Source organism: Triturus cristatus, chromosome 2_2 (genome assembly GCF_964204655.1).
Source record: "Triturus cristatus chromosome 2_2, aTriCri1.1, whole genome shotgun sequence".
Lineage (NCBI taxonomy): Eukaryota > Metazoa > Chordata > Amphibia > Caudata > Salamandridae > Triturus > Triturus cristatus.
Window position 1 is genome coordinate 460,909,988 of NC_140582.1, and position 20,679 is coordinate 460,930,666.

At 46.0% G+C, this 20,679-nt stretch overlaps 1 protein-coding gene across 2 annotated transcripts in view; it reads right to left on the reverse strand.

The window, feature by feature from the left end:
• ADAD1 (adenosine deaminase domain containing 1) overlaps window positions 1-20,679 on the reverse strand; it is a 756,025-nt gene that overhangs the window by 239,696 nt on the left and 495,650 nt on the right. For both annotated transcript variants that reach the window (XM_085641552.1, XM_085641551.1), the window contains one exon: window positions 4,769-4,998. In XM_085641552.1, coding sequence (XP_085497678.1) covers window positions 4,769-4,998 — 230 coding nt within the window. The remainder of the gene's footprint in view (window positions 1-4,768; window positions 4,999-20,679) is intronic.

The following is a 20,679-nucleotide window of genomic DNA, read 5'->3' on the forward strand; positions in this document are numbered from 1 at the left end:
AAGCAGGCAGGACGGAAATGTGAAAATAGTTGTACTGCAAGTCCAACGCTACCATCCAGTCTCCTGGGTCTAGGGCAGAGAAGACCTGAGCCAGAGTGAGCATCTTGAACTGTTCCTTTTGAGGAAGTAGTTGAGAGCTTGCAGATCTAGGACAGGGTGCAGGCCCTTTTCCTTCTTCAGGACCAGAAAGTAGCAGGAATAGCAACCACAGCCTACTTCTGGCACCAGAACCATCTTTATGGCTCCCTTGGCCAAGAGACTCATGACTGAAGCAGAGACAGGTGATCCTCCGTCAGCCAGTAGTAAGTTGGAGGCATGGGGGGACAGGTAGTCTCAAAGAGGAGTGAGTAGCCCCTTTAGAATATTTGAAGAACCCGACATGATGTTCTGCCAGTAGTGGAAGTGATGGCTGATCCTGCCACCAACTGGCTGCCCGTGATCTTGAAGGGTCGGACTATGAAGGTTTGGAGGCTGAGGCTGCAAGGGTGGTGGGGGTCTGACCAGACCTCTGGCCGCCTGACCAATGGGTCAGAACGAGCTACGGCCACGCACAAGTTGCTGAACTTGTGCGCTCTTATGGTTGGCATGGCTGAACGCTTCTTCCGTAACCACAAAAGGCAGATGGGGAATGTGTGGCCATGGAGAGGTCCAAAAACATGGCCGTTGTCTGGTAGTCCTTAAAGCGCTCAAGGGCCATATCGGCCTGGTCTCCGAAGAGATGGGTGCCATCAAATCGAATGTTCGTAAGGGAAGCATGGACATCCCCAGAAAAGCCAGAAGTTCTCATCCAGGCCTGGTGAGTTGGTCGTGTCAAGACCACAACGAATGGCAAACTTCCATGGTATCTCTACCATCTGATACCGCTTGGGAGAGGATGGCTCAGGCCTCCTCCGGGACCAGTGGCAGCACTTGTACAACCGTTTCCTACAAGGAGTGAGATTAACTGCTTAATAGGCATGCGGTGTTAACGAACCACAATGGCTCGCAGAAGAAATCATTTTCTTACCCCAACTATCCAGCCTCTTGGATTCCCTGTCTGGGGATGCAGGAGGGAATGCCCTCTCTGATGTAGGGGCTTGGACTCACGGGGTAGGGTGGTTTGTGAGAAAATTTGGGTCGCCCAGTGCAGGGCGATGGCGGCGGGCAGTTGTCCTATTAACAGGAGCCCCTGTGCTGGGTTTGGACCAGGTCCCCAGTAGGACATTAGTCAAGGCCTCATAAAAAGGCAGGAGGGGTTCTGAAGAGGAGACGCCCAGCTGTAGGACCTCCGACAAGATGTTTGTCTTGACTGCCACAGAAGGGAGCTGAAGGTCCAGGACCTCAGCTGCACTTCGCACCACCATGAAGCTCCCTCCTCGGTAGGGATAGAAAGCAGCCCAGAATCTCGAGAGGTGTCCAATTTAGTTTCTGCCGAGGTATCAAGATGGCTTGCATGTCTTCATTTGTACAGAGAGGATCAAATAGTCAGCCCCTTTCTCCTCATCCGCACCATGAGGTCCATCAAGAATTTCCAGTATGTCTGAGACACCAAAATGGACCCAAGGTAATGTGCCAAGGCAGAGGCACTGCCAAAGATTCTTTCCATACCACTTGCTGTGCCTTAGTGTGTCCATAGAAAGACACTGGCTGAGATCTAGCCGAACTCTGCTCCTGATCAAAGACAGGTGTTTGACGCCAGTAATGGTGTATAGGTGGAGACACTAGCACAGGCCTTACTGGGTCAGTCAACACCCCACCGCTGAAAGTCAGTTTGGGGTACAGTTGGTCCATGGGGACATCTAATCGTCCAAAGGGGATGAAGCATTGCCTCTTCAAAGACCTCTACCTGCTGCAGAATCCCAGATAGCAGGGAAACTTAGCACCCCAGCTTCAACCGCGGAATGGCATTGGAATATGTCAACTGGCACTAGGACCTTTGAGTACAGACTGCCCACACCCTTCTTTGAGTGGAAGCGATGTGGGAAGGACTTTCATTGGAACTTTGTTTTTGCATCGGAACAGGTCCCCGTACTTCATCTTAGACTAACCTGAGGACGGGCACCGGATTCAGGACTGGGACCGGGACCTGAAGAGGGCCAGGGATTTGGAGCATGACCAGCCTCACTTCTTAAGCTCAGCAATATAACGCTTCAACTATCACTCCTCAAATGCCTTCGGATGTATCAAGGAGAAACTGTCTGCATCCTGCAGCCATAGAACAGCCTGAAGACTGTAGGGGAAAACATCCCTAACACTCACTAACGAAAATCTTTTTTGGGTTTGGAAAAACAATGACAAAATGTTGAGATCTTGCGCAAAAAGGAGCTGATGTCAATGTGCAGGGGTGGTGCCTATATATGGCTCTGCTGCATCATTTCTGGAGAAGGGAGACGTTGCCAGTCTCGGATAGCACCACCTATCAGTAAGGGAAAGCAACTGTTCGAAATTTAGAAGAATCCATCAGAATAGATAAACAGCCACTCAGATAAATGTTGTACTGGCAGTCTAGACGACCGGGGAGAATGTGAGGAGATGGGGAGAGGTTGTTAAGAGTGAAAAGCATAAATATCAATTAGTGACAACATGGACTACGCAAATTGGTAAAGTAACTTCTTACACTTTAAACTTTTGAATTTTGAAGGATCAAGTTTAACTAAATGTTTTCACATCAGTGTTTTGCATGAAAGGTTATTTTTTTTTAACGCAAAGTTTTCCACTCAATGTTGTGCACTCCCAATTTACATACAGATCCTTAAGCGCTTCTGACTGAACCGGAATATGTGAAGTTACTCATTAGAAGGGAGGAACAACAAATAGATATTTTTTATCAGCAGTTGCTGCTCCTAAGTGCAACTCCGTTCAAACCTTAGGGCACAATTTTTTTTAAAGTTCACTTTATTGGCATTTAAATTTCATAAAGACAATGTTACATCCAAATGTTGAGCCAACAAAGCGGTCCCCTATTTCCCTTTATCCATTATCTCATCAGGTTCAGTCCCATCATTTTCAGCATTGCAATACATTATCTGTACATGTCAGGAGATCTGACTAGGAGGAGTCCGCATTCCCATCCGTATCCCCTCCATTGATGTCATGTGTATTTCTGATACCATTCCCCAGAGGCTTACAAACATCATGCCAATCTTAACTTGGGTATATCCTTCCCTACCCCTCTCCCCCCTTCCCAACTATAATGGGCTTTTGCATGGTTATTATAACCTTATTGCACTTTGTACAGGTGTGGCACACCTTTTTTCTTAGACAATGAGTTAAGGGGTTGGGGGGGGTACGCGCACAGCTGTATGTGTGTCTGTGTGTGCGTCTCTACCTCAGATGGAGAAGGTGGTGGGGGATCTGGCTGGCTCAGGTCTGATAAGCAGGCAATCTCAAACAGATTTCACCTGATGGAATGCACAAGCTCTGAAGCATTGGAGAAAATGTGACCCAATAGGGTTAACTTGCTTAATCAAGTCTTAAGTAAATCTTTCATCAGAAAAGTTGTGAAGATACACAAAAGTTGGGCTTTGGTAACAAGCACTGGAAAAGCTAACAACTGGTCTCGCCCATGAAGCCTACTAGAAATGTCAATGCTCGTTTATTTCAGACGGCACCAGTGCAGGTGCTTGCATGTGTGGCAGGCATCTTTGAATGATTTTACTTTTGCTTCAAGAAAACTAAAAGGTGGTTGCCACATGTGCACATGCAGACGTGACAGTCATCACTATCATTTTTTCATAGTTTATTGGTCCAAGATCACAGGTCACCATTTCGTAACAGTGAATTAAAGTATGTGCTGGATGCCACATAAAAGGGTATAAATGAGAGATGGCAACATGTACTGCTATTGGGTACTCACAAAAATATTTTTAAAAATAAACAAAAAAAAGAGGCAGGGAAGAGAAGGTAGATGGGAGAAAGAGGTAGAATGGTGAGGGAAGAACAAAGTGCATAGTGGAAAGCACATTGCCAATGCGAGCGACCAAGCAGCAGTGTTTAACTGCCAGGCCTTCGCTAAAATAATTTTTTTTTTTTTTTTTTTTAAATGGGGGAAGACAATAAAGATAGTTGCTCTGCCTCAGCAGCGTAAGGATAAAACTCACTGAATCAAAACACAGACCAAAATGGACCATGGAAGGTGCAAGCAAGCATACGGAGGAAAGCCACTGAAATCAGGAAAAAGAGATCGCGACGTGAAAGCCATGAAAACCAGAGCAAGAACATTAAGTCCACTCTATGTCCAAACTGGATGCCAAAAGTAGGTGAGAACTAAAAAGGGCCTAGTATGCAACGGTGTTTGAGGAACCTATGCAGTGCAACCCAAAAGGTATGTACATCAAAAAGGCAAAACCCCGTGTCAGGTACCAACGACAGAATATTTTGCAACTCTTTAATAGTTATGTAAATCGTGGGCCATGTTGGAATGCACATGGGCAAAAGGAAAGAAGCACATGCTGACTAGTCAAAGTGTGCACCCAGCAGATCAATACAAAATCCATAAATGCACGCCATGTCCAAAAGCAATGAAGGGTGAAGGAGTGTTGGACCATGAGAGAGAGTTTTAAAATGATGATTGAGCAAGACAGTGGGAATATTTGTAAACAAAATAAATAGGTGAAATTGAAACTATATGGGTTCTCAAGTACCTTCTGAACTCTGCTTTGATGCGTCTCTCCGCACCCCAAGGGTCAATTGTACACTTTCAGATCTTATATAGCGGACTGGAATATACTTATTGAAGCATTTCACATTCAAACATTAAAAAGCAAGCTTGCCTTTAAAATACACTTACCAATAAGTATGCTGCTGATATAGATAGGCTGAATAAAATGGCTCAGTAGTGCTCCTTGGAGTCCAAGGACCTCCCATCTTACCAGTTTGTCAGAAGAAGACATACTTCTCACATTACTCGTAATTTCACCCGAACAAAATACAGATGGATAATTTTTTCCTTCTCTGGAGATATGGAGGCTTAGTTCATGATTAGCTTCATGTGCAGCAAGGGAGTGTGGATTAAGGCGTCTACAATAAAGATCAAGAAGCAGCTCATTTAAATGCAAAAAGAGAAACAAAACACTTTAAGGCGTCATAAATGAGGGGTATAGAAGATAGCGGAAACATTTCACAGTACATAATTTTCAGATTACTTGCTTGTAGTCACTACAGTCCACAAATATTGAGGTCTAAAGAGCGCTGTGGATTTATACCCACTTGAAGCCAGCAACACGGCTCAATGACATCTGGGTTAAACTGAACAAGTTCAAATCCTCGCATGGTCAACTTGGCCTTTTTTCTTTTCTAGGTCAATAAATCATTGGGTCTCCGCAACAGCAAGCCAGGGGCATCAGGAGCCTCATAAAAACAAATTATTTCAGCAGGTAAACACTATTGAGTCTAACCCCGCACCAGAAATGAATATGGCATATTTCTCCCAAGCTATAAACTAAATACCAAGAAGGTATGCTCTTATAATTAGAAAGAGGGGCCAGGGTCAGTTGGAGGCCCACTGAGAAAAGCCTTGCATTTTAATGATGAATTTGAAGATTACAGCAGCATCGTCAAATCTCTTAGCCCCTTAACTGACTGGCTTTTCTACCCCCAGTGCTGATGCCTTTTCTTGCTATTTGGAGTACTTTGCACTTACACCCCATAACATGCTTTCTACATAAGGTATCCACGCCAAATGTAAGCCTTTTTCCCCCAACATCATGGGGATTCTAAAGGTACCCAGGGACCAAGAAGATATCTGAAATATAGCTACATTTGTTTTTTTTTTTAGAAAAATGGAAAAATGTGATGTGTCTGTCTTTACCCAAAAAATGGCATCAGCGAAAGGTTTGCTCCATCAAAATCACCATCTTCCCAGCTTTCAGGAACAAGCAGAGGTGTAGCAAAAAAAATAAAAAATAAAATACTTTTTAAACCAGTTTTGGCATTTTTTTTTTGTGGTGCCCATTTTTCCTAATTTTTGTGCTTTCAACCTACATTCAGTTTATGGTGGAAACTGGCGTGAAAGCTTCGTCTGAGACTTACCAGACTACATTAATTGTGAAGAGGACCTATCAAAGGATTAAACAGAGGGAAAGGATCCGCCACCCCCATTTAGAGCACTAGCAAGGCATGTGCTGATGTTTGCCAATGCACAGCTTCACTTCACAGTCTCAAATTGCCTTTGGGTGCATGAGAGCACATTCCTCACATGACTTGGAGTTGTGCCCCAAGCTCGAACACCAGAGGCACATGTCGTGCGGGTCAGTCACTGACAACTGTTTACGACAGTCATGTCTTGAATCATACGCACGATGCACACACCATATTAATTCCTCCAATGGATGGACATAGTTATAGGGTACTGGCAGAAAGTTTTCAAACACAGGAGATGCTGGTAGGCTACTCAACAAAGCAGGAAACAGATGGGGGAAAAAAGGCTTGACTTGCACTATAAAAATGTTGGTGCACTACTGTAATTCTTCTATAGTCCAGGGAGAGGACAGTAGGCATTGTCCTAAAAAAGGCAAGTGTGCTTAGTTTGCCCACCCAACCATAGACCCCTCCTCTAGGTCTCACTCGATATCATGGAAAGGCCACAGGACAATGTATGATCATAATGTGTGCGAAAGGGGGGGCCCAAAACCCGACTCCGAAACTGGGATGGAATCACACAGGTTTCCTTGGTGCTGAGCCCACTGAGACATCAGATTAGATTGCTGAGCATGGGCGACAAGCAGGATGCATGAGACTAGTAGGCCAATGAGCCTCAAAACCACTCTCACCAAAACCCAGACAGGCTGAAACATTACAATTATAGCCTGAATGCCCTGGACTTGCTGCAAAGGTAAGACCGTGAACTGGACTGTGTCCACAATAGTTTGTGTGACAGGAAGGCTCTGCGAAGGAGTTTCGAGCGACTTTGCCATGTCGGTAGAGTATTACAAAGATCAAGAGGTTTGCAGTCGTCTCTAGTTGGTCCCTGACTGACTGTGGCATACATGCCTTCAACAGCCAGTCGTCAAGGTAGGAGTAGACCGGTACCTGCAACCACTAACGATAGGTGGCTACCACATCCATCACTTCAATAAACACCCTAGAGGCGTTGCAGAGGCCAAAGAGGAGCACAGCAAATTGAAAATGTTTCTGGCTTAATCTGACACGCAAATAAAGTCTGTGGTAATGCAGGATGGGAATATAAAAGTAACCGCCTTACAGATCCTAGGCCACCATCCGTTAACCCAGATCCAGGGCAGATGGAACCTGGGTTAGAGTAAGCATTTCCAATCTGTCCTTCCGCATGAAGTTATTCAGCTAAAGAAGATTAAAAATAGAATGGACTCTAGCAGCATGAGGAAATAGCTGGGTAACAACCCATCCTTTCTCCCAAGGCCAGAACGCTCACAATGTCTTCTGCAGCAAGATGCTCTTCTGAGAGCCGTTCTGATGTTGGAGGAAGCAATGGTGTGTCAGAAAGATATTTGAGGACATAGCCCTGCTGGACCATCTGGTGGGCCATTTGTCAGATGTGATGGACTGCCATTCTGGGAGAAAGTGCTGGATCCTGCCACTCACCCAATAGATGTGAAATGCTAAGGGCGAGCTAAAGTGGCTTGGAAGCTGTTGCCATAGGGGAGGTGGAGAAGGTAGAATAGTGGCCATGGGGCATGCACAGTGCCTGCATGAGCCCTATTCCAGCCACAAAAGGGCTGGGACGACTGCTACCGGGGCAGAGGGGTCTCAGACAAGTGAAACTGGTGGGCAAACTGTCTTGCAGGGACGAAGAGGTCTAAAGAATGCGCCATAGCTCAGCTTTTCTTAAAACGTTTTAAGATGGAGTGAGCTTTTTCACAAAAAAGCCGGGATCCATCAAAAAGTATATCCATAGGGAAGTGGGGACTAACCACTAAAGATGTCTGCACAACCCTTAAAAACTCTAAAGAGCACAGCAAAGCATGGCGCTGGTGCACCACACTGGTGCGGTTTGTGTACCTCAGGCCTCAAAACCAGCCCAAAACTAATGATGCATCTGGCCACATCCAGACCATCCTGAATGGACTGAGCCAGAAGGTCCTAAACTGCTTGTGCGCGCCACATGTGTTGTAGTACGGAACAGACTCTTGTGGAGTCAAAGCGCAACTCCAACCGCTGTAAAGAACTTGAAAACAATGGTAACGCAAATAAATCTACATATCTATGACTGAGAACCTGCTGGCCAAACCACACATGAAGGTACCATACTTATGCAATATACAGTCACACTTAATACGGAGTCATAACAAAAAAGGCAGATGCAACCAGGTTATAAGAGCAGCAAATAGCAACAACAAATTGCAAGATAACGCGGCGATCAGAAGCGCTGTAAGGCAGAGATCAAGTAGGTGTCAGACAGTATAAAGACGTCCAAAAACAAAGCACGTCACACACAAGAAATGGTCATCTGCTTGCCAGAACTGAATAACGAGAGCCGTATTAGAGTTAGGCAAAGTAGTACCAGAAGATGTGCCGAATGTTGTGTTTACGGAGCTGTTCATATCTGAAGTGGCACACCATCAAAGCTGCTGGGTGGCGGCTCAGAACAACTTCAGAGGTCTCCAGAAAAGGGAAGGGATCCCATGGAGACCAAGAGGAAGATCACAGTTCCATCGACTGGCCAAGCTGACCTATAGGTCAGAACAGCAAAGGGCCTTAGAGATGGTATGCATGAAGCAGGTCCTGGCGGGCAGCAGAGAACGTTGGAGGGTTCACCCTTAATATCAGCCACTTCCAGAAATGGCTAGAACGCTGCAGTTTTCCAGAAACCACCACCACAGTTCGATACTGCCAAAAAGCAAAATATTGGCAATAGATAGCGACATTTGATGATTTTGTTAATACACTTGAAGAACAACTTACTTACCTTCAGTAACACCTTATCTGGTAGAGACAGGATCTAGCTGCATATTCCTGACCTTAGAATCCTCCCCAGGCGCCAGGCTGGATCCAGAATTTCTTTTCAGCAGTACCTCTGCATGTCGGTAGAGGGAGTCTATGCGAATAGGGGATCTTGGAGACAACAGGGCCCTTAGTTCGCAGAGTGGGGAGGATGAGTGGGTCGATAAGGAATCTGCGGATATAGCCAGTCTCTACCAGATAAGGCATTATCGAAGGGAAGTAACTTGTTCATCTAACAGACATCTAGCCGCAGATTCCTTATCTTAGAGTTAGATAACCAAGCAATACCCTCCGTAGGGGAGGGGATGTGAATGGACCTCACAACTAAAGCCCGATAGGAAAAGTTGGTCCAAAAGATAGAAGGGACCAGACTATCCCAAAAAATAATAGGTGATGCAAGATGCTCACCTAAAGGGCTGTTCGCCACAAAGGACTATGGGAAGCCAGTAGGGAGTAGAAAGTAATAAGACTTTGAGAAACACGGTATAGTCAGTAAAAGACGCAAACCCAAAAAGGGATGCAATCTAAGATCGGGGAATGCAAAGGGACCACGGATAATCGTTCATGGAGTCCATGCTCAAAACCAAACGGAAGAGTATGCACAGCATGCTCAGCCGCAGCGAATAAAGAGCACCCACCGATCGTCGAGGAAACTATCCTGAGAAACAGATTTGAAAAAAGGGATCTCCAATCATAGAATGATGGGAGAAAAGAGAAAGAGCAATGATTGCTGAAGAGCATGGCTAGAAAAACAAGAATGGTAAATGAAACCGCTCTCAGAGTAAGAACCTTGATAGATTTATAAGGCATCATCTGGAATATGTGGTCGGACATTGAGCCCGTTATACCGCGTTGTTTTGCTGCTAATGATCCCCAGTCAATTGCGTTTTTGCACGAGTTTGTTTTATGAATTCAATACTTTTTTTTTTTAACAATAAACATCTTTCAGATGTTTTTAGAACTTTGATTTTAGCATTGGGAGTATAACTTTGTTTCCTTGTTCGACCCCTGCGGTACCCGTATGTTAAAACGGGCCCGCATTGCACCGGGGTTGACGTTCTAGTCTTATACCCTCCACTACTTAAACCACGCTGGAGCGACCACGCAGCGTGTATGTGGTAGAACATTGAGCCAGTTATACCATGTTGTATTGCTGCTAATGATCCCCAGTCAATTGCGGTTTTGCATGAGTGTTTTGTGAATTCAATACTTTTTTTAAAAACCCATCTTTCAGTTGTTTTTAGAACTTTGATATTCGCATCTGGTGTACACCTTGGTTTCCTCATTCGACCCCTGCAGTACCCGTATGTTAAAACGGGAACGCACTGCAGTGGGGTTGACGTTCTAGACTTTTACCCTCCACTACTTAAACTGCGCCAAAGGCAAGTCGTCTGCACCCGGAGCGCGACCAGCGCCAGAACCCCTGGTTGTTCAAAGCCCCAAATGTACAGCAGAAATCAGCTGTTGGATCTGGATAGAGGCATATGCAGGGCTCCTGACATGCTCCTTCAAAATAAGAACGCAGGTATGTCCCTTTGCTCTAAATGTTCATACTGGTACATTCCTGGCTTCGTCAATAGGTTTGAGTTCACAAACAAGGCAGGGAGAGGATCAGGAGGAGAAAAGACGGATTCTCGTATGGATAAAGAAACGGGGGGACGGCTAATAACATCACCATAAACGAATTAGTCAAAGTCCATAAGGCAACACGTGAGCAGCACGTGCAGTGCCTTTTGCTGAACGCTCGTTCAGTGGTAAAACAAATACCAGCTAGAAGACCTGATTCAGCTTTCCAACCCTGACATAGCTTTTGTGACAGAGACCTGGATGGACAAAACTTCAGGCCCGGACTGGAACATCGCTTTGCCAGCAGGCTATGCAGTCACCTCTCAAGATAGGGATGAAGGTAGGGGGGGGGAGGGCATAGCTATTATCTACCAAGATCATTTGACGGTGCGTGTGGTATTCTCAGTTCTACCAGCAGAGGCGCTACAATTTTGTATAAAATTAAATAACCTTTCTACCTTTCAGGGGCTACTCATCTATCGTCCACCTGGGCCCTGAGCGGCTTTTACCCAGGCATTACTGACACTTCTGGAGTCCTACACAGACTCCCACCCCCTCACTATTTTGGGTGATTTTAACTATCACCTGGAGTTAATGAATAATTTGGATACAGTTAGACTGCTAGATAATCTAGCAGCATTTAGCTTAAACCAACTAGTAACCGAACCCACCCATCTGGCGGGCCATACTCTGGATGGCATTTTTTCTAATAACTCTGATATTACTTTGACTAAAATATCAACTTTTCCATGGACAGACCATAAGACCGTCCATTTTAACATCAAGTTTATGCTGTCAAATATTTGTACTCAAACTAAGCCATCCAAGGTAAAAATCCGACGTTGGAACAAGGTTCAAGGTAATGGTCTAGAATCGGCCCTTGGTAACCTCCCCACCCCGCTAGCGAAGGACAATAACGTAGCAGCGTCCCACTTTAATGACTGGCTCCTGGCAGCGGCCAACTGTGTTGAGCCCAAAAAATTGGTGGTGGTAAGAAGATCTAAGACGTCGTCACCTTGGTATGGCCCTGAGCTTAAGTGTCTAAAAGTAAACTGTAGTAGAGCTGAACGTCTTTGGAGACAAGACTATAGTAATGAAAAGAAAGCAACCTATAATCTAGCTCTGCAACACTAGAAGGAAGCAATTATTGCAGCTAAGAAGCTATTTTTTACAACTAAGATTGAGGAAGCTGGAAATTCCGCTAAGGAACTTTTTTAATCTGTTAAACTGCTGGCTAAATCGCAGCAGGACAACCCATTTAAACCAGATCAAGCCATGTGTAACAAATTGGCCTTATACTTTCAGAATAAGGTGCAAGTGATCTATAATGACCTCAAGAACGCTCGGGAATTTCGGATAATCAATGCCAACTGCCTGGTGTTGTCGAACTAACCCATTGCAGACTATCCTGTTTACAGACACTCACAAGTGATGAGGTACAAAACTTCTCCTCTCTATAAAATCCGGCTCACCCAAAGACCCCTGCCCTCCAGCCATTATGCACCTGGCCGCTAGGAAGATCTCTGATGAGCTTACCCCTCTTGGTAATCAAGTTCTGGAATCGGGTAATTATACTGTAGCCTGGAAAAGAGTATCTATCAGGCCAATTCTCAAAAAAACGATCTTGGACCCTACTGAACCTAAGAATTAATGCCCAATTGCTGGCCTGCCGATAGTAGCTAAGGTTCTGGATAAGTCAGTTAACAAGGTGATGACTGACTAGCTAGATGCCAACAATCTGCTGAAATCTACGAAGCATGGTTTTCGGTCTTGTCATTCTACCTAATCAGCCCTGATTACTGCAACGGAAGAGATCTGGAGAATAGTGGACAGAGGGGGCAGAGCGGTTATCGTACTCCTAGACCTATCAGCAGCATTTGACACCGTGAATCGGCAGCTGCTGAAGGATGTGGGGCTCGAGGACACTGCCTTGACCCTCCTCTCCTCTTTCCTGGAGGCTAGGGATCAGAGTCTGTATTGGGATGGTCGGCAATCAGACAGTTTCCAACTTCCATGTGAGGTCCCACAGGGATCGGCCCTATCCCCGACAATGTTCAACATCTATGTCACTCCGTTGTCCAGACTTATCAGGAGGCATGGATTTGCCCTGGTCTCTTATGCTGATGACTCCCAGCTCGTGATCTCTATATTCAATCAGCCTGAGGCCGCAGCCGTCAGTTTTCATGCATGTCTCACTGAGATCATGACCTGGATTCACCATAGCTTCCTGAAAATTAACGCCGATAAAACGGAAGTGATAGAGTTTGGCCAGGGCAGATCCCTGTGGAACGACTCCTGGTGGCCAGTTGAGGCTGGGGAATGTCCGTGCCCCGTCTCTAAGGGCAGGAACCTCAGAGTCATCTTCGATGACCGGTTGAATTTTTCTGCCCAAGTTAATGGTCTCACTTCCTCCTACTTCTTTTTACTAAAAACCTTGAGAAAAGGTTTTCCTTTTATATCACAAGAACTGCAAAAGACTGTGGTGGTGGCTCTCTTCCGGTCCAAACTGGATTATTGCAATGCCCTTTTTTTCCTTTACGGAATGCTGCAGCACGATTACTTTTAAATATACCTAAGGGCCAATCAACCTCGGCAGGAATTAAGTCACTGTACTGGCTTCCTATCCAGCAGCGCGTAGAATTTAAGGCCTTATGACTGGTGCACAAGGCACTTTTCAGTGGTGGTGTCAAGATATCCAAAAAAATGTTCCTACCTTACACCCCATCTCGAGCTCTTAGATCTGCAAATTTGGGCCTTATTCAGGTTGCTAAAATTAGGCGGGCAAGATGGGGTGGCAGGACTTTATCGAACTGTGCGGCAAAGTTATGGAACAAAATGCCAGTGGCTGAGTTTCAGTCTAATCTGCAGCTCTTTAGGAAGGATTTGAAAACATGGCTGTTTACCTCCACCTAGTCCCCCTGGTAATACTGGCCGTACTTCCTCTCACATACGCTAGCGCCAAGACGCCATGGCAGTCGAGCGCTCTATAAACATATATCCTAACCTATATGTAACAGACGTTTATTAAAGAGAAGGAAGAAAACAGACAAATACAACAAGGTTGAACCAGGTCACCATGAAGGGTGTAGGTAAAACGCAGCAACGTACCTCATATAGAAGGCCAGGCGACCATATTTGCAAAATAAACAAATATATACCCGAAGTGAAAGGCATCTACAAGAGATCCATTAGAGAGAGAGGTATATACATGCAGATAAATATTCATCCTAGATGAATGTATATAAGGATCAACAAGCATATAAAAAACAAATATTCCCGCAGACACACAAGTCATACAGGGTACATCAAAAGTATATCCACTCCTCCGAAGGTAACCCACATTCTCTGCTAGTGAGCGAGAGGACGAGAATTGAAGGTAAGAAGGATACTCCAAGAACAGAGGTAACCAAGGAAGAACATAGATGATACATCCTACCTTTGTAAAAAAAAGAAGTTACAAAAATAACTGAGGTGGAGACAGAAAAACAAGCTGGAAAACAGCAACATAATGCCACACAAGAGTAGGAATGTTTCAGAGAACAAGGGAACCGCAGTAATAGGACCCGGGGTAGTTAAGTATTTGGAAAAAACAATGGTCAGTAAGATGTCAAAAAGGTCCTCGTGTAGCCTAGGCTACTGGATCTATTTAGAATAGTGTTAATCAGAAGAGAGATTTTATTTAAAAAAGTCCAGGTGGGACTGGTTATACAATGTATGGAGGGACACAAGGTGTAGGTTTGACATCAAATTTATTAGCAGCATAAATGTAGTATCGACGTATGCTTTTAAGGTAATAGTTCCAGTGCTCACACAAAAAGTGACAGGTGTGTGAAGTGAGGGGTGTTCGTGACATTAAAATTTACATCGAATTGACAACATAAATAAAAACTCCAATTAATTAAATGTAGTGGAGGAGTTTTTGGTTGTAAGGGTCGACGACGTTTCGATCTCAATAAAGTGAGATCATCATCAGGACGAAACAAGTGTAAGCAGGCGGAATCTATTAGGAAGAAAACCAGAAATCAACCAAGGTCCCGGGGAAAAAAAACTAGAAAAACACAATTTAAACAATATTTCTAGAGCTAATCTGTGAGGCAAAGAGCAGGCAGAATTAGGCATTAATCGACGGTGAAATAAGATGGAGCCCTCTAAGTAGACCCTGTATCAGTTGAGTCCCTAGGAGGAAGATTACAATGAATTGGGGGCGGTAAACCAGGGTAACAGTGTCTGTCAGATGAATTCTCTATACCAATGTGCAAAGGAGGAGCCCGCTCATGCTGGTGAGAGGGTGGGCCGATGAATCCTGAGGCAGGTAGGAAGGAATCAACCTGGTGTGTAAAAATAGTTTACTTAAAATGGCTTAATAGCTTACTTGCAACTGGAATTAACCGTTACTGGAAGGGACCGGGGAGCCAGAAGAAGGAATAATGGGTCCGCAAACGGAATAAATCCGGTCCGGTTGCTGCAAGGGGGGGTGGGGGCGAGGTTACTTAATGGGTCGTGGCAGGGGTAGCGTGAGGCCGGGGGTAGAATTACAAGGGGAGACTTACATGATGTGGTAAATCGGTCGGGGTGTCCTGGGATTCGGTGGGCACAAGCAGTGCAATAGTAGGGGCCACGGGGGGCCACAGGAAGAGGGGAGGAGAGAGACCTGTGAAAATCCTGGGCCAAACGGTCCCAGCCGGAGGAAACCGTAATTACTCTAAAACAAAACAAGGGGCACATGAGGAAACGTTACGTGGGTCTGGGAGCAGGGGAGAGTGTGTCTCCGGTAGGGCACTTACTTGTGTACAGTTTAGGCAGCCAAATGAATCAGCAAAATCGGACGCGGCAAACAGAACGACCTGTACGACCGGGAACAGATCACCGATAGCTGCTGAAAGGGAGGGAGGTGTAGTTATGCCTGGAGCACGAACTACGCGCATGGGCAGTAGCGAAGGGTCATAGGAGCCCGGTTTTTGGCACAATGGCAGCCATGTTGGGTAAGTGCCTCTGAATGTGGCCTGCCTGTGGGATTATCAATACAAGGAGGGTACAAACATAAATGCATTATTAAGTGCAACATTGGAGTCGATTAAAACTGACAGTGTTAGGGAAGAACAAAGTGAAAGTATTAAAAACCTGATATGAAGGCATAAAGGGGATATTTACATAAGGAATACATATTATATACAGTGTGTATAAATCTTACAGTGTAATGTAGTTATACATTCCAACCACGGAGGTAACAGAATCATATACCACTCATCTAGATTGTGGAGTCCTTTTTCAATGGAGCGACAGTTGAACATCCATTTACATTCAAGCTTATTGAGAATAGCTTGAGGGTTACCTCCTCTAGTTTGATGGTGAACTTTGTCGATCACTTGCCAGCGTAGGTCTTGTTGTGAGTGTCCTCTCTCAATGAAATATTCCATCAATGGTGCAGTTGTTATCCCGCAGCGTATCCGGCTTTTGTGTTGGCTGATCCTCGCTTTGATTTTTTGGGTGGTCTGTCCCACATAGATGAGATCGCACGGACATTGGACACAGTAGATTACATTAGTGGAATTACATTTGGAAAACAAAGTCAATTTGTGCGTATAAGTGCCATATTCAAATACTTTTGTGTTTTTCGTGTGTGGGCATGCAGGGCAATTTCCACATTTGAAGTGGCCTATTACAGGTGGGAGGCCTAGACAGGTTTGCAAAGTGATCTCGTTGCGTGCAGATTTGTATGCTCGAACCAGGTGGTCCTTAATATTGCGCCCACGTTTAAAAGATAACAGGGGGGTATTGATTGAGGTGAGTAAAGGCCAGGTATTTTTTTTTTTATCATTTTCTTATTGGAAGCAAGACCCAAGAAAACGACTTCACGTATTGCGTGCGTGACTACATTCTGTCCGGCCAGCAACAAAATCACCAAAATGATTTAAAAAACATCGAACTTAGCCACATCTTTACCCTCTGCAACAGCCCGAGACAGCGCGGCTTGGGCCTCCTCAGGACACTGAGGGAACACCTGTGCAACGGCATCCCACACCGCGTGGGAATAGCGGCCCAAAAGGCATGCGGTGTTCACCGACCACAGTCCTAAGCTGGCTGAAGAAAATAACCGCTTGCCGAATTGCTCCAGCTTCTTAGAGTCCTTATCCAGCAGAGCCGTAGGAAAGGCACTCTGAGACATCGAAGCTTAGATGACCAGGCTCTCGGGCGTAGGATGAGTGGTCAGAAAAGCAGGGTCACCCGGTGCCGGGTGAGGACGCCTGGCGACATTCTTATCCACCAGGGTCCCCATGGCAGGCCGCAACCAAGTGCTGAGCAAGAAGTCAGTGAGGGCGTCGTTAAATGGCAGCAGGGGCTCTGACGAAGTGGACGTCGTCTGGAGCACCTCAGTGAGGTGATTAGTCTTCAGGGCCACCGTAGGGAGATCAAGGTGGAGGACCTCAGCGGCCCGACGAAGCACCATCGTGTACAAGGCGCCTTCCTCCAGGAGAGGCAAACCCCGGGTCAGAGGAGAGATCGAGGCAGCCGGCCTCCTCTAACTCATCCGGAGGCGGAGCCGAGGACGGCGCTGGGGCCGGAGCCTTTAGCACGGGACCTTGCGGCGCCGTGGTCGGAGCCAGCGGCGCAAGATCCTGCGGCGCCAGAGCCGCCCCGACAGGACCCTGACACAGGACCGTGGGGCACGAGGGCAAGCCTGCAGGAGCTTGAGGCCTAAACAGGCAGTCCAAGGTGGCAAGAAATTCTTGCTCCTGAGCGGGAGTCGCTGACAGACCCGGGTAAGGTGAGTAGGCGCAGGACTCCCGGGCTTCGAAGGAGGCGCAGGGACAGAACCCCAGTCGCCCTCGTCCGCATCCGGGAATCGACAGGGGGGGGGGCGTCGGAGAGCAACAACGCTTCTTCGACTTCTTTTTGTGTCGTCTCTTACCCTAATCCGAGGGTGAGCCCGAGGAGCGATGATGGTGGCACCGCGAGCGTTCCTTGGAGGGGCCTGGACTGCGAACGGCATGGGGACGAGTGCCGGACCTCAAACAGCTTCCGCCGCCGCTCCCTCAAGGCCTTCGGGGCCATGGCCAAACAGACCATGCAGGCCCAGGAGTCGTGGTCGCTCTCCAGGCAGTAGAGACAGACATCGGGAGGGTCTGCAACCGACATATTGCGCTGGCAGGCTCCACAAGACTTAAAACCAGGCATCCCGTCAGCACCAAACTGAAACTTACAGGAGACAAAGAGTCTCAAAAAGATAGTCAAAAAGTTACTAAGGTACGTGCTCTAACCGGATCTGTGCTTACTGGCGCGAAAAAAGGAAGAACTGACGTCAGCGCGCATGGTACTGCTAACGAAAAAACTTTCTGGATCCAGTCTGACGCCTGGGGATATTCTAAGGTAAGGAATCTATCACTAACGTATCTCTTTCAGATTTAAGGAATCTGCGGCTAGTCTGTCTATACCAGATACATAATTACCGAAGGAAAGTAATTTGTTTATATAATGGAGACATCTAGCCGCAGAATCCCTAATGTGTGAATTAGATACCACAAGCCATTTACCCGAAGAAGAGGGTCTGCGAACCTGTTCCACAATAGCTCCAAAGAGAACTAGGATGCCGAGAATAAAGACCAATCATCCACAATTGGGAGTAGATAAAAAAGAGCTGGCTCTCTCATTGAAAGTGTGATAAAGACAAAAAATGCAAACAAATAACATGTATAATGAGTAAAGTGCACTTCCACCCAAGGGTGTATTACAATTTAAGGACAGATGTCCCATGTTACCAGACTCCGTGGAACGTATAGCATGGATCCAAAATGGATTAAAGGCTGACTGGACCCATTGGAATTTGGACGTATGACCACAAGGAGGAGCAGAGATCCCTGCATTGCACATAGAGGACTGAGTAACCAGACTCGGCAAACCAGAGGATGGGATCTATCTAGGAATAAAAACTTGTAGACCACAGGAGGGAAAAGGCAAACTACTGTATGTCATTAGAAATAACTAAAAAAGTAGGCAAACATGTGAAGGGTCCTCCCCAAGCACAACACGATGCATGAACTCTTCCACCCCAAGGTGTGGAAGAAATAACCATGGAACAAAAAAGAGGAATAGATAACCCAGGCAAGTAAAACCGAACCTGGAGGGGAGCAGAATGAATCCTACACAAACACCTGAAAACAGTCAGAATGTAGTACACTAAAACTTGGGAATGAAATAAGCACACAAGGTCTCCTGCTCTTAGAAAGAACAAAGAGAAGAACGACCAGAACCAATCCACCTAACCCAGGCAGTGGAAGGTCCTAGAGAAACAAAGCATACGCCAAATGATGAGTTAAGTAGTTCTATCGTGGAGAAAGGCATTATCCGGTTTCCTTTTCTTAGGAAACGAAAAGAAATGGATCTGGAGACAAATGTAATCATACCAGATCAAAACTATTCCTCACCACGTGGTCACAGAGGCCAGAGTAAACAAGTTACAGCCATAAAGGGAATAATGTAAAACTGAAACATCATCTTACCAATATACAGATGCAGGAAAAGTATGCGCAGCCCAAAAAGACAAAGCCCAAAGAGCACTCTGTGTACACATCAAGAAACACAAAGCTGAAACCAGCACAGAGTATCAGGGGGACGCCCTCCAAGAACAGTGCGGGAGACTTGGCTGAAAAGACAACGTTGCCATCTAGAAGAATCCCAACAGGCACATACTCCCCAATGGGGAAAAAAACAACCTGAAAGAACGCGGGCCAAACAAGAGTGTATAAATACACGGAACCTAGAAGGCCAAGACAAAGAAAACAGAGTCCCAGAAACTACCCAATGGGATATCCAGGAGGAATAATCACCCACAAGACAGATGAGGAAAAACAATTCCCATCAGAATGCCAACAAGGGCAGATAAATATACGGATTACAGGTTCAAACGATGATCTCGCAACGGCCATGAGGCATAGAGGAAAACAGAACATAATAGAAAGGGGACAGTACCAGGCAAGCCCAGTCCATCACCATTCGAATGCCAATCAGACCAACCCTGCAGTCCTCCCAATTGGACGTATTCACGGCGGCAGTGCCGTATGTTTCCCAACATTGGTGGGATTTGAGCCATTGTCCTGGGTGTGCCTGTACCACTAGGCAAGACATTACTACTGAGCTACAGACTTTGTGGCAACAAAAGTCTCCATTGAGACAGCCAGATCCAACTTCCAGTCAGAAGAGATAGCATACAGCAATACTGGTGCGCGACCAAGGTCACAAGATGGAACCATCCTGCATCACACAGGAGAAGAGCGATCAACCAAAGGAGGAATGTAACCGGAGGTAATAAGGGAAATGCAACAAGAAAAGGTATGTCACTATTGTAACAATTGAAGAATAAGTCTCTGCATGGAAGATGCATAAGGAAAAAGCTCCAGAGGAGTGTAAACCAAAAGCGGTGTACCAGTACACATGACAGACACACAAGGGTTTGACAAGAGGCTGCCAAAGGAAACCCGTAAACCAAGAAACAAAGCTTCCAATGTAATAACAGGGCAGAAATAGCAAAATCCTGAGCCACAGCCAAAAAACAGAACAAAGGGCAAGAAGCCCAATTGACTGAGGTCACATAAGGATAAATTAAATCTCATGACACGACAGTCTGATTCAAAAACCTCACCTACAGGTAGGAAAACACACCATGCAGGGTCCCAAGAAAGACCACAAATCACCAACCCCAGGCAGATTAACACCGACCCGGTGACTATACCATAAAATTCCGATAACAGCACTGTAAGAACCAAGACAAAAACGGAGGGCCAGGCTAAAGGTCTGAACCTCCCTGGCTGTCCTGAAACCAATGTAAGGTAACATCTGCGTCGGCACCGAGTAGGTGAACCTCAAAGAGTATGTCAAGTAGGACTGACCGGACAGCCTCTGAATGTCCATGAAGTCCAAAGCCATGAGCGCGGAAAGCTATAACCTGGCCGCCTGGCAGCTGTCCAAAATCAACTGGTTCCATTCGCCCCTATTAGCCTCTGGAAACAATGGCAATAGTTGCGTCAGGGAATCCACACAACATGGGAAAAGCGCCTGAGGACGCAAATCGTGTTTGTGGAGCGTAATACCGCACTGGTGGAAGAGAAGACCTGTTTTCCACAGCTAGCTTGTGGGACTCTTTCAAGTGGGGAATGGGGAGGTTACCCATATCATGGGAAGCTGAAGCGGCCAGGATGACGAGACTATGGCGAGTTGGCT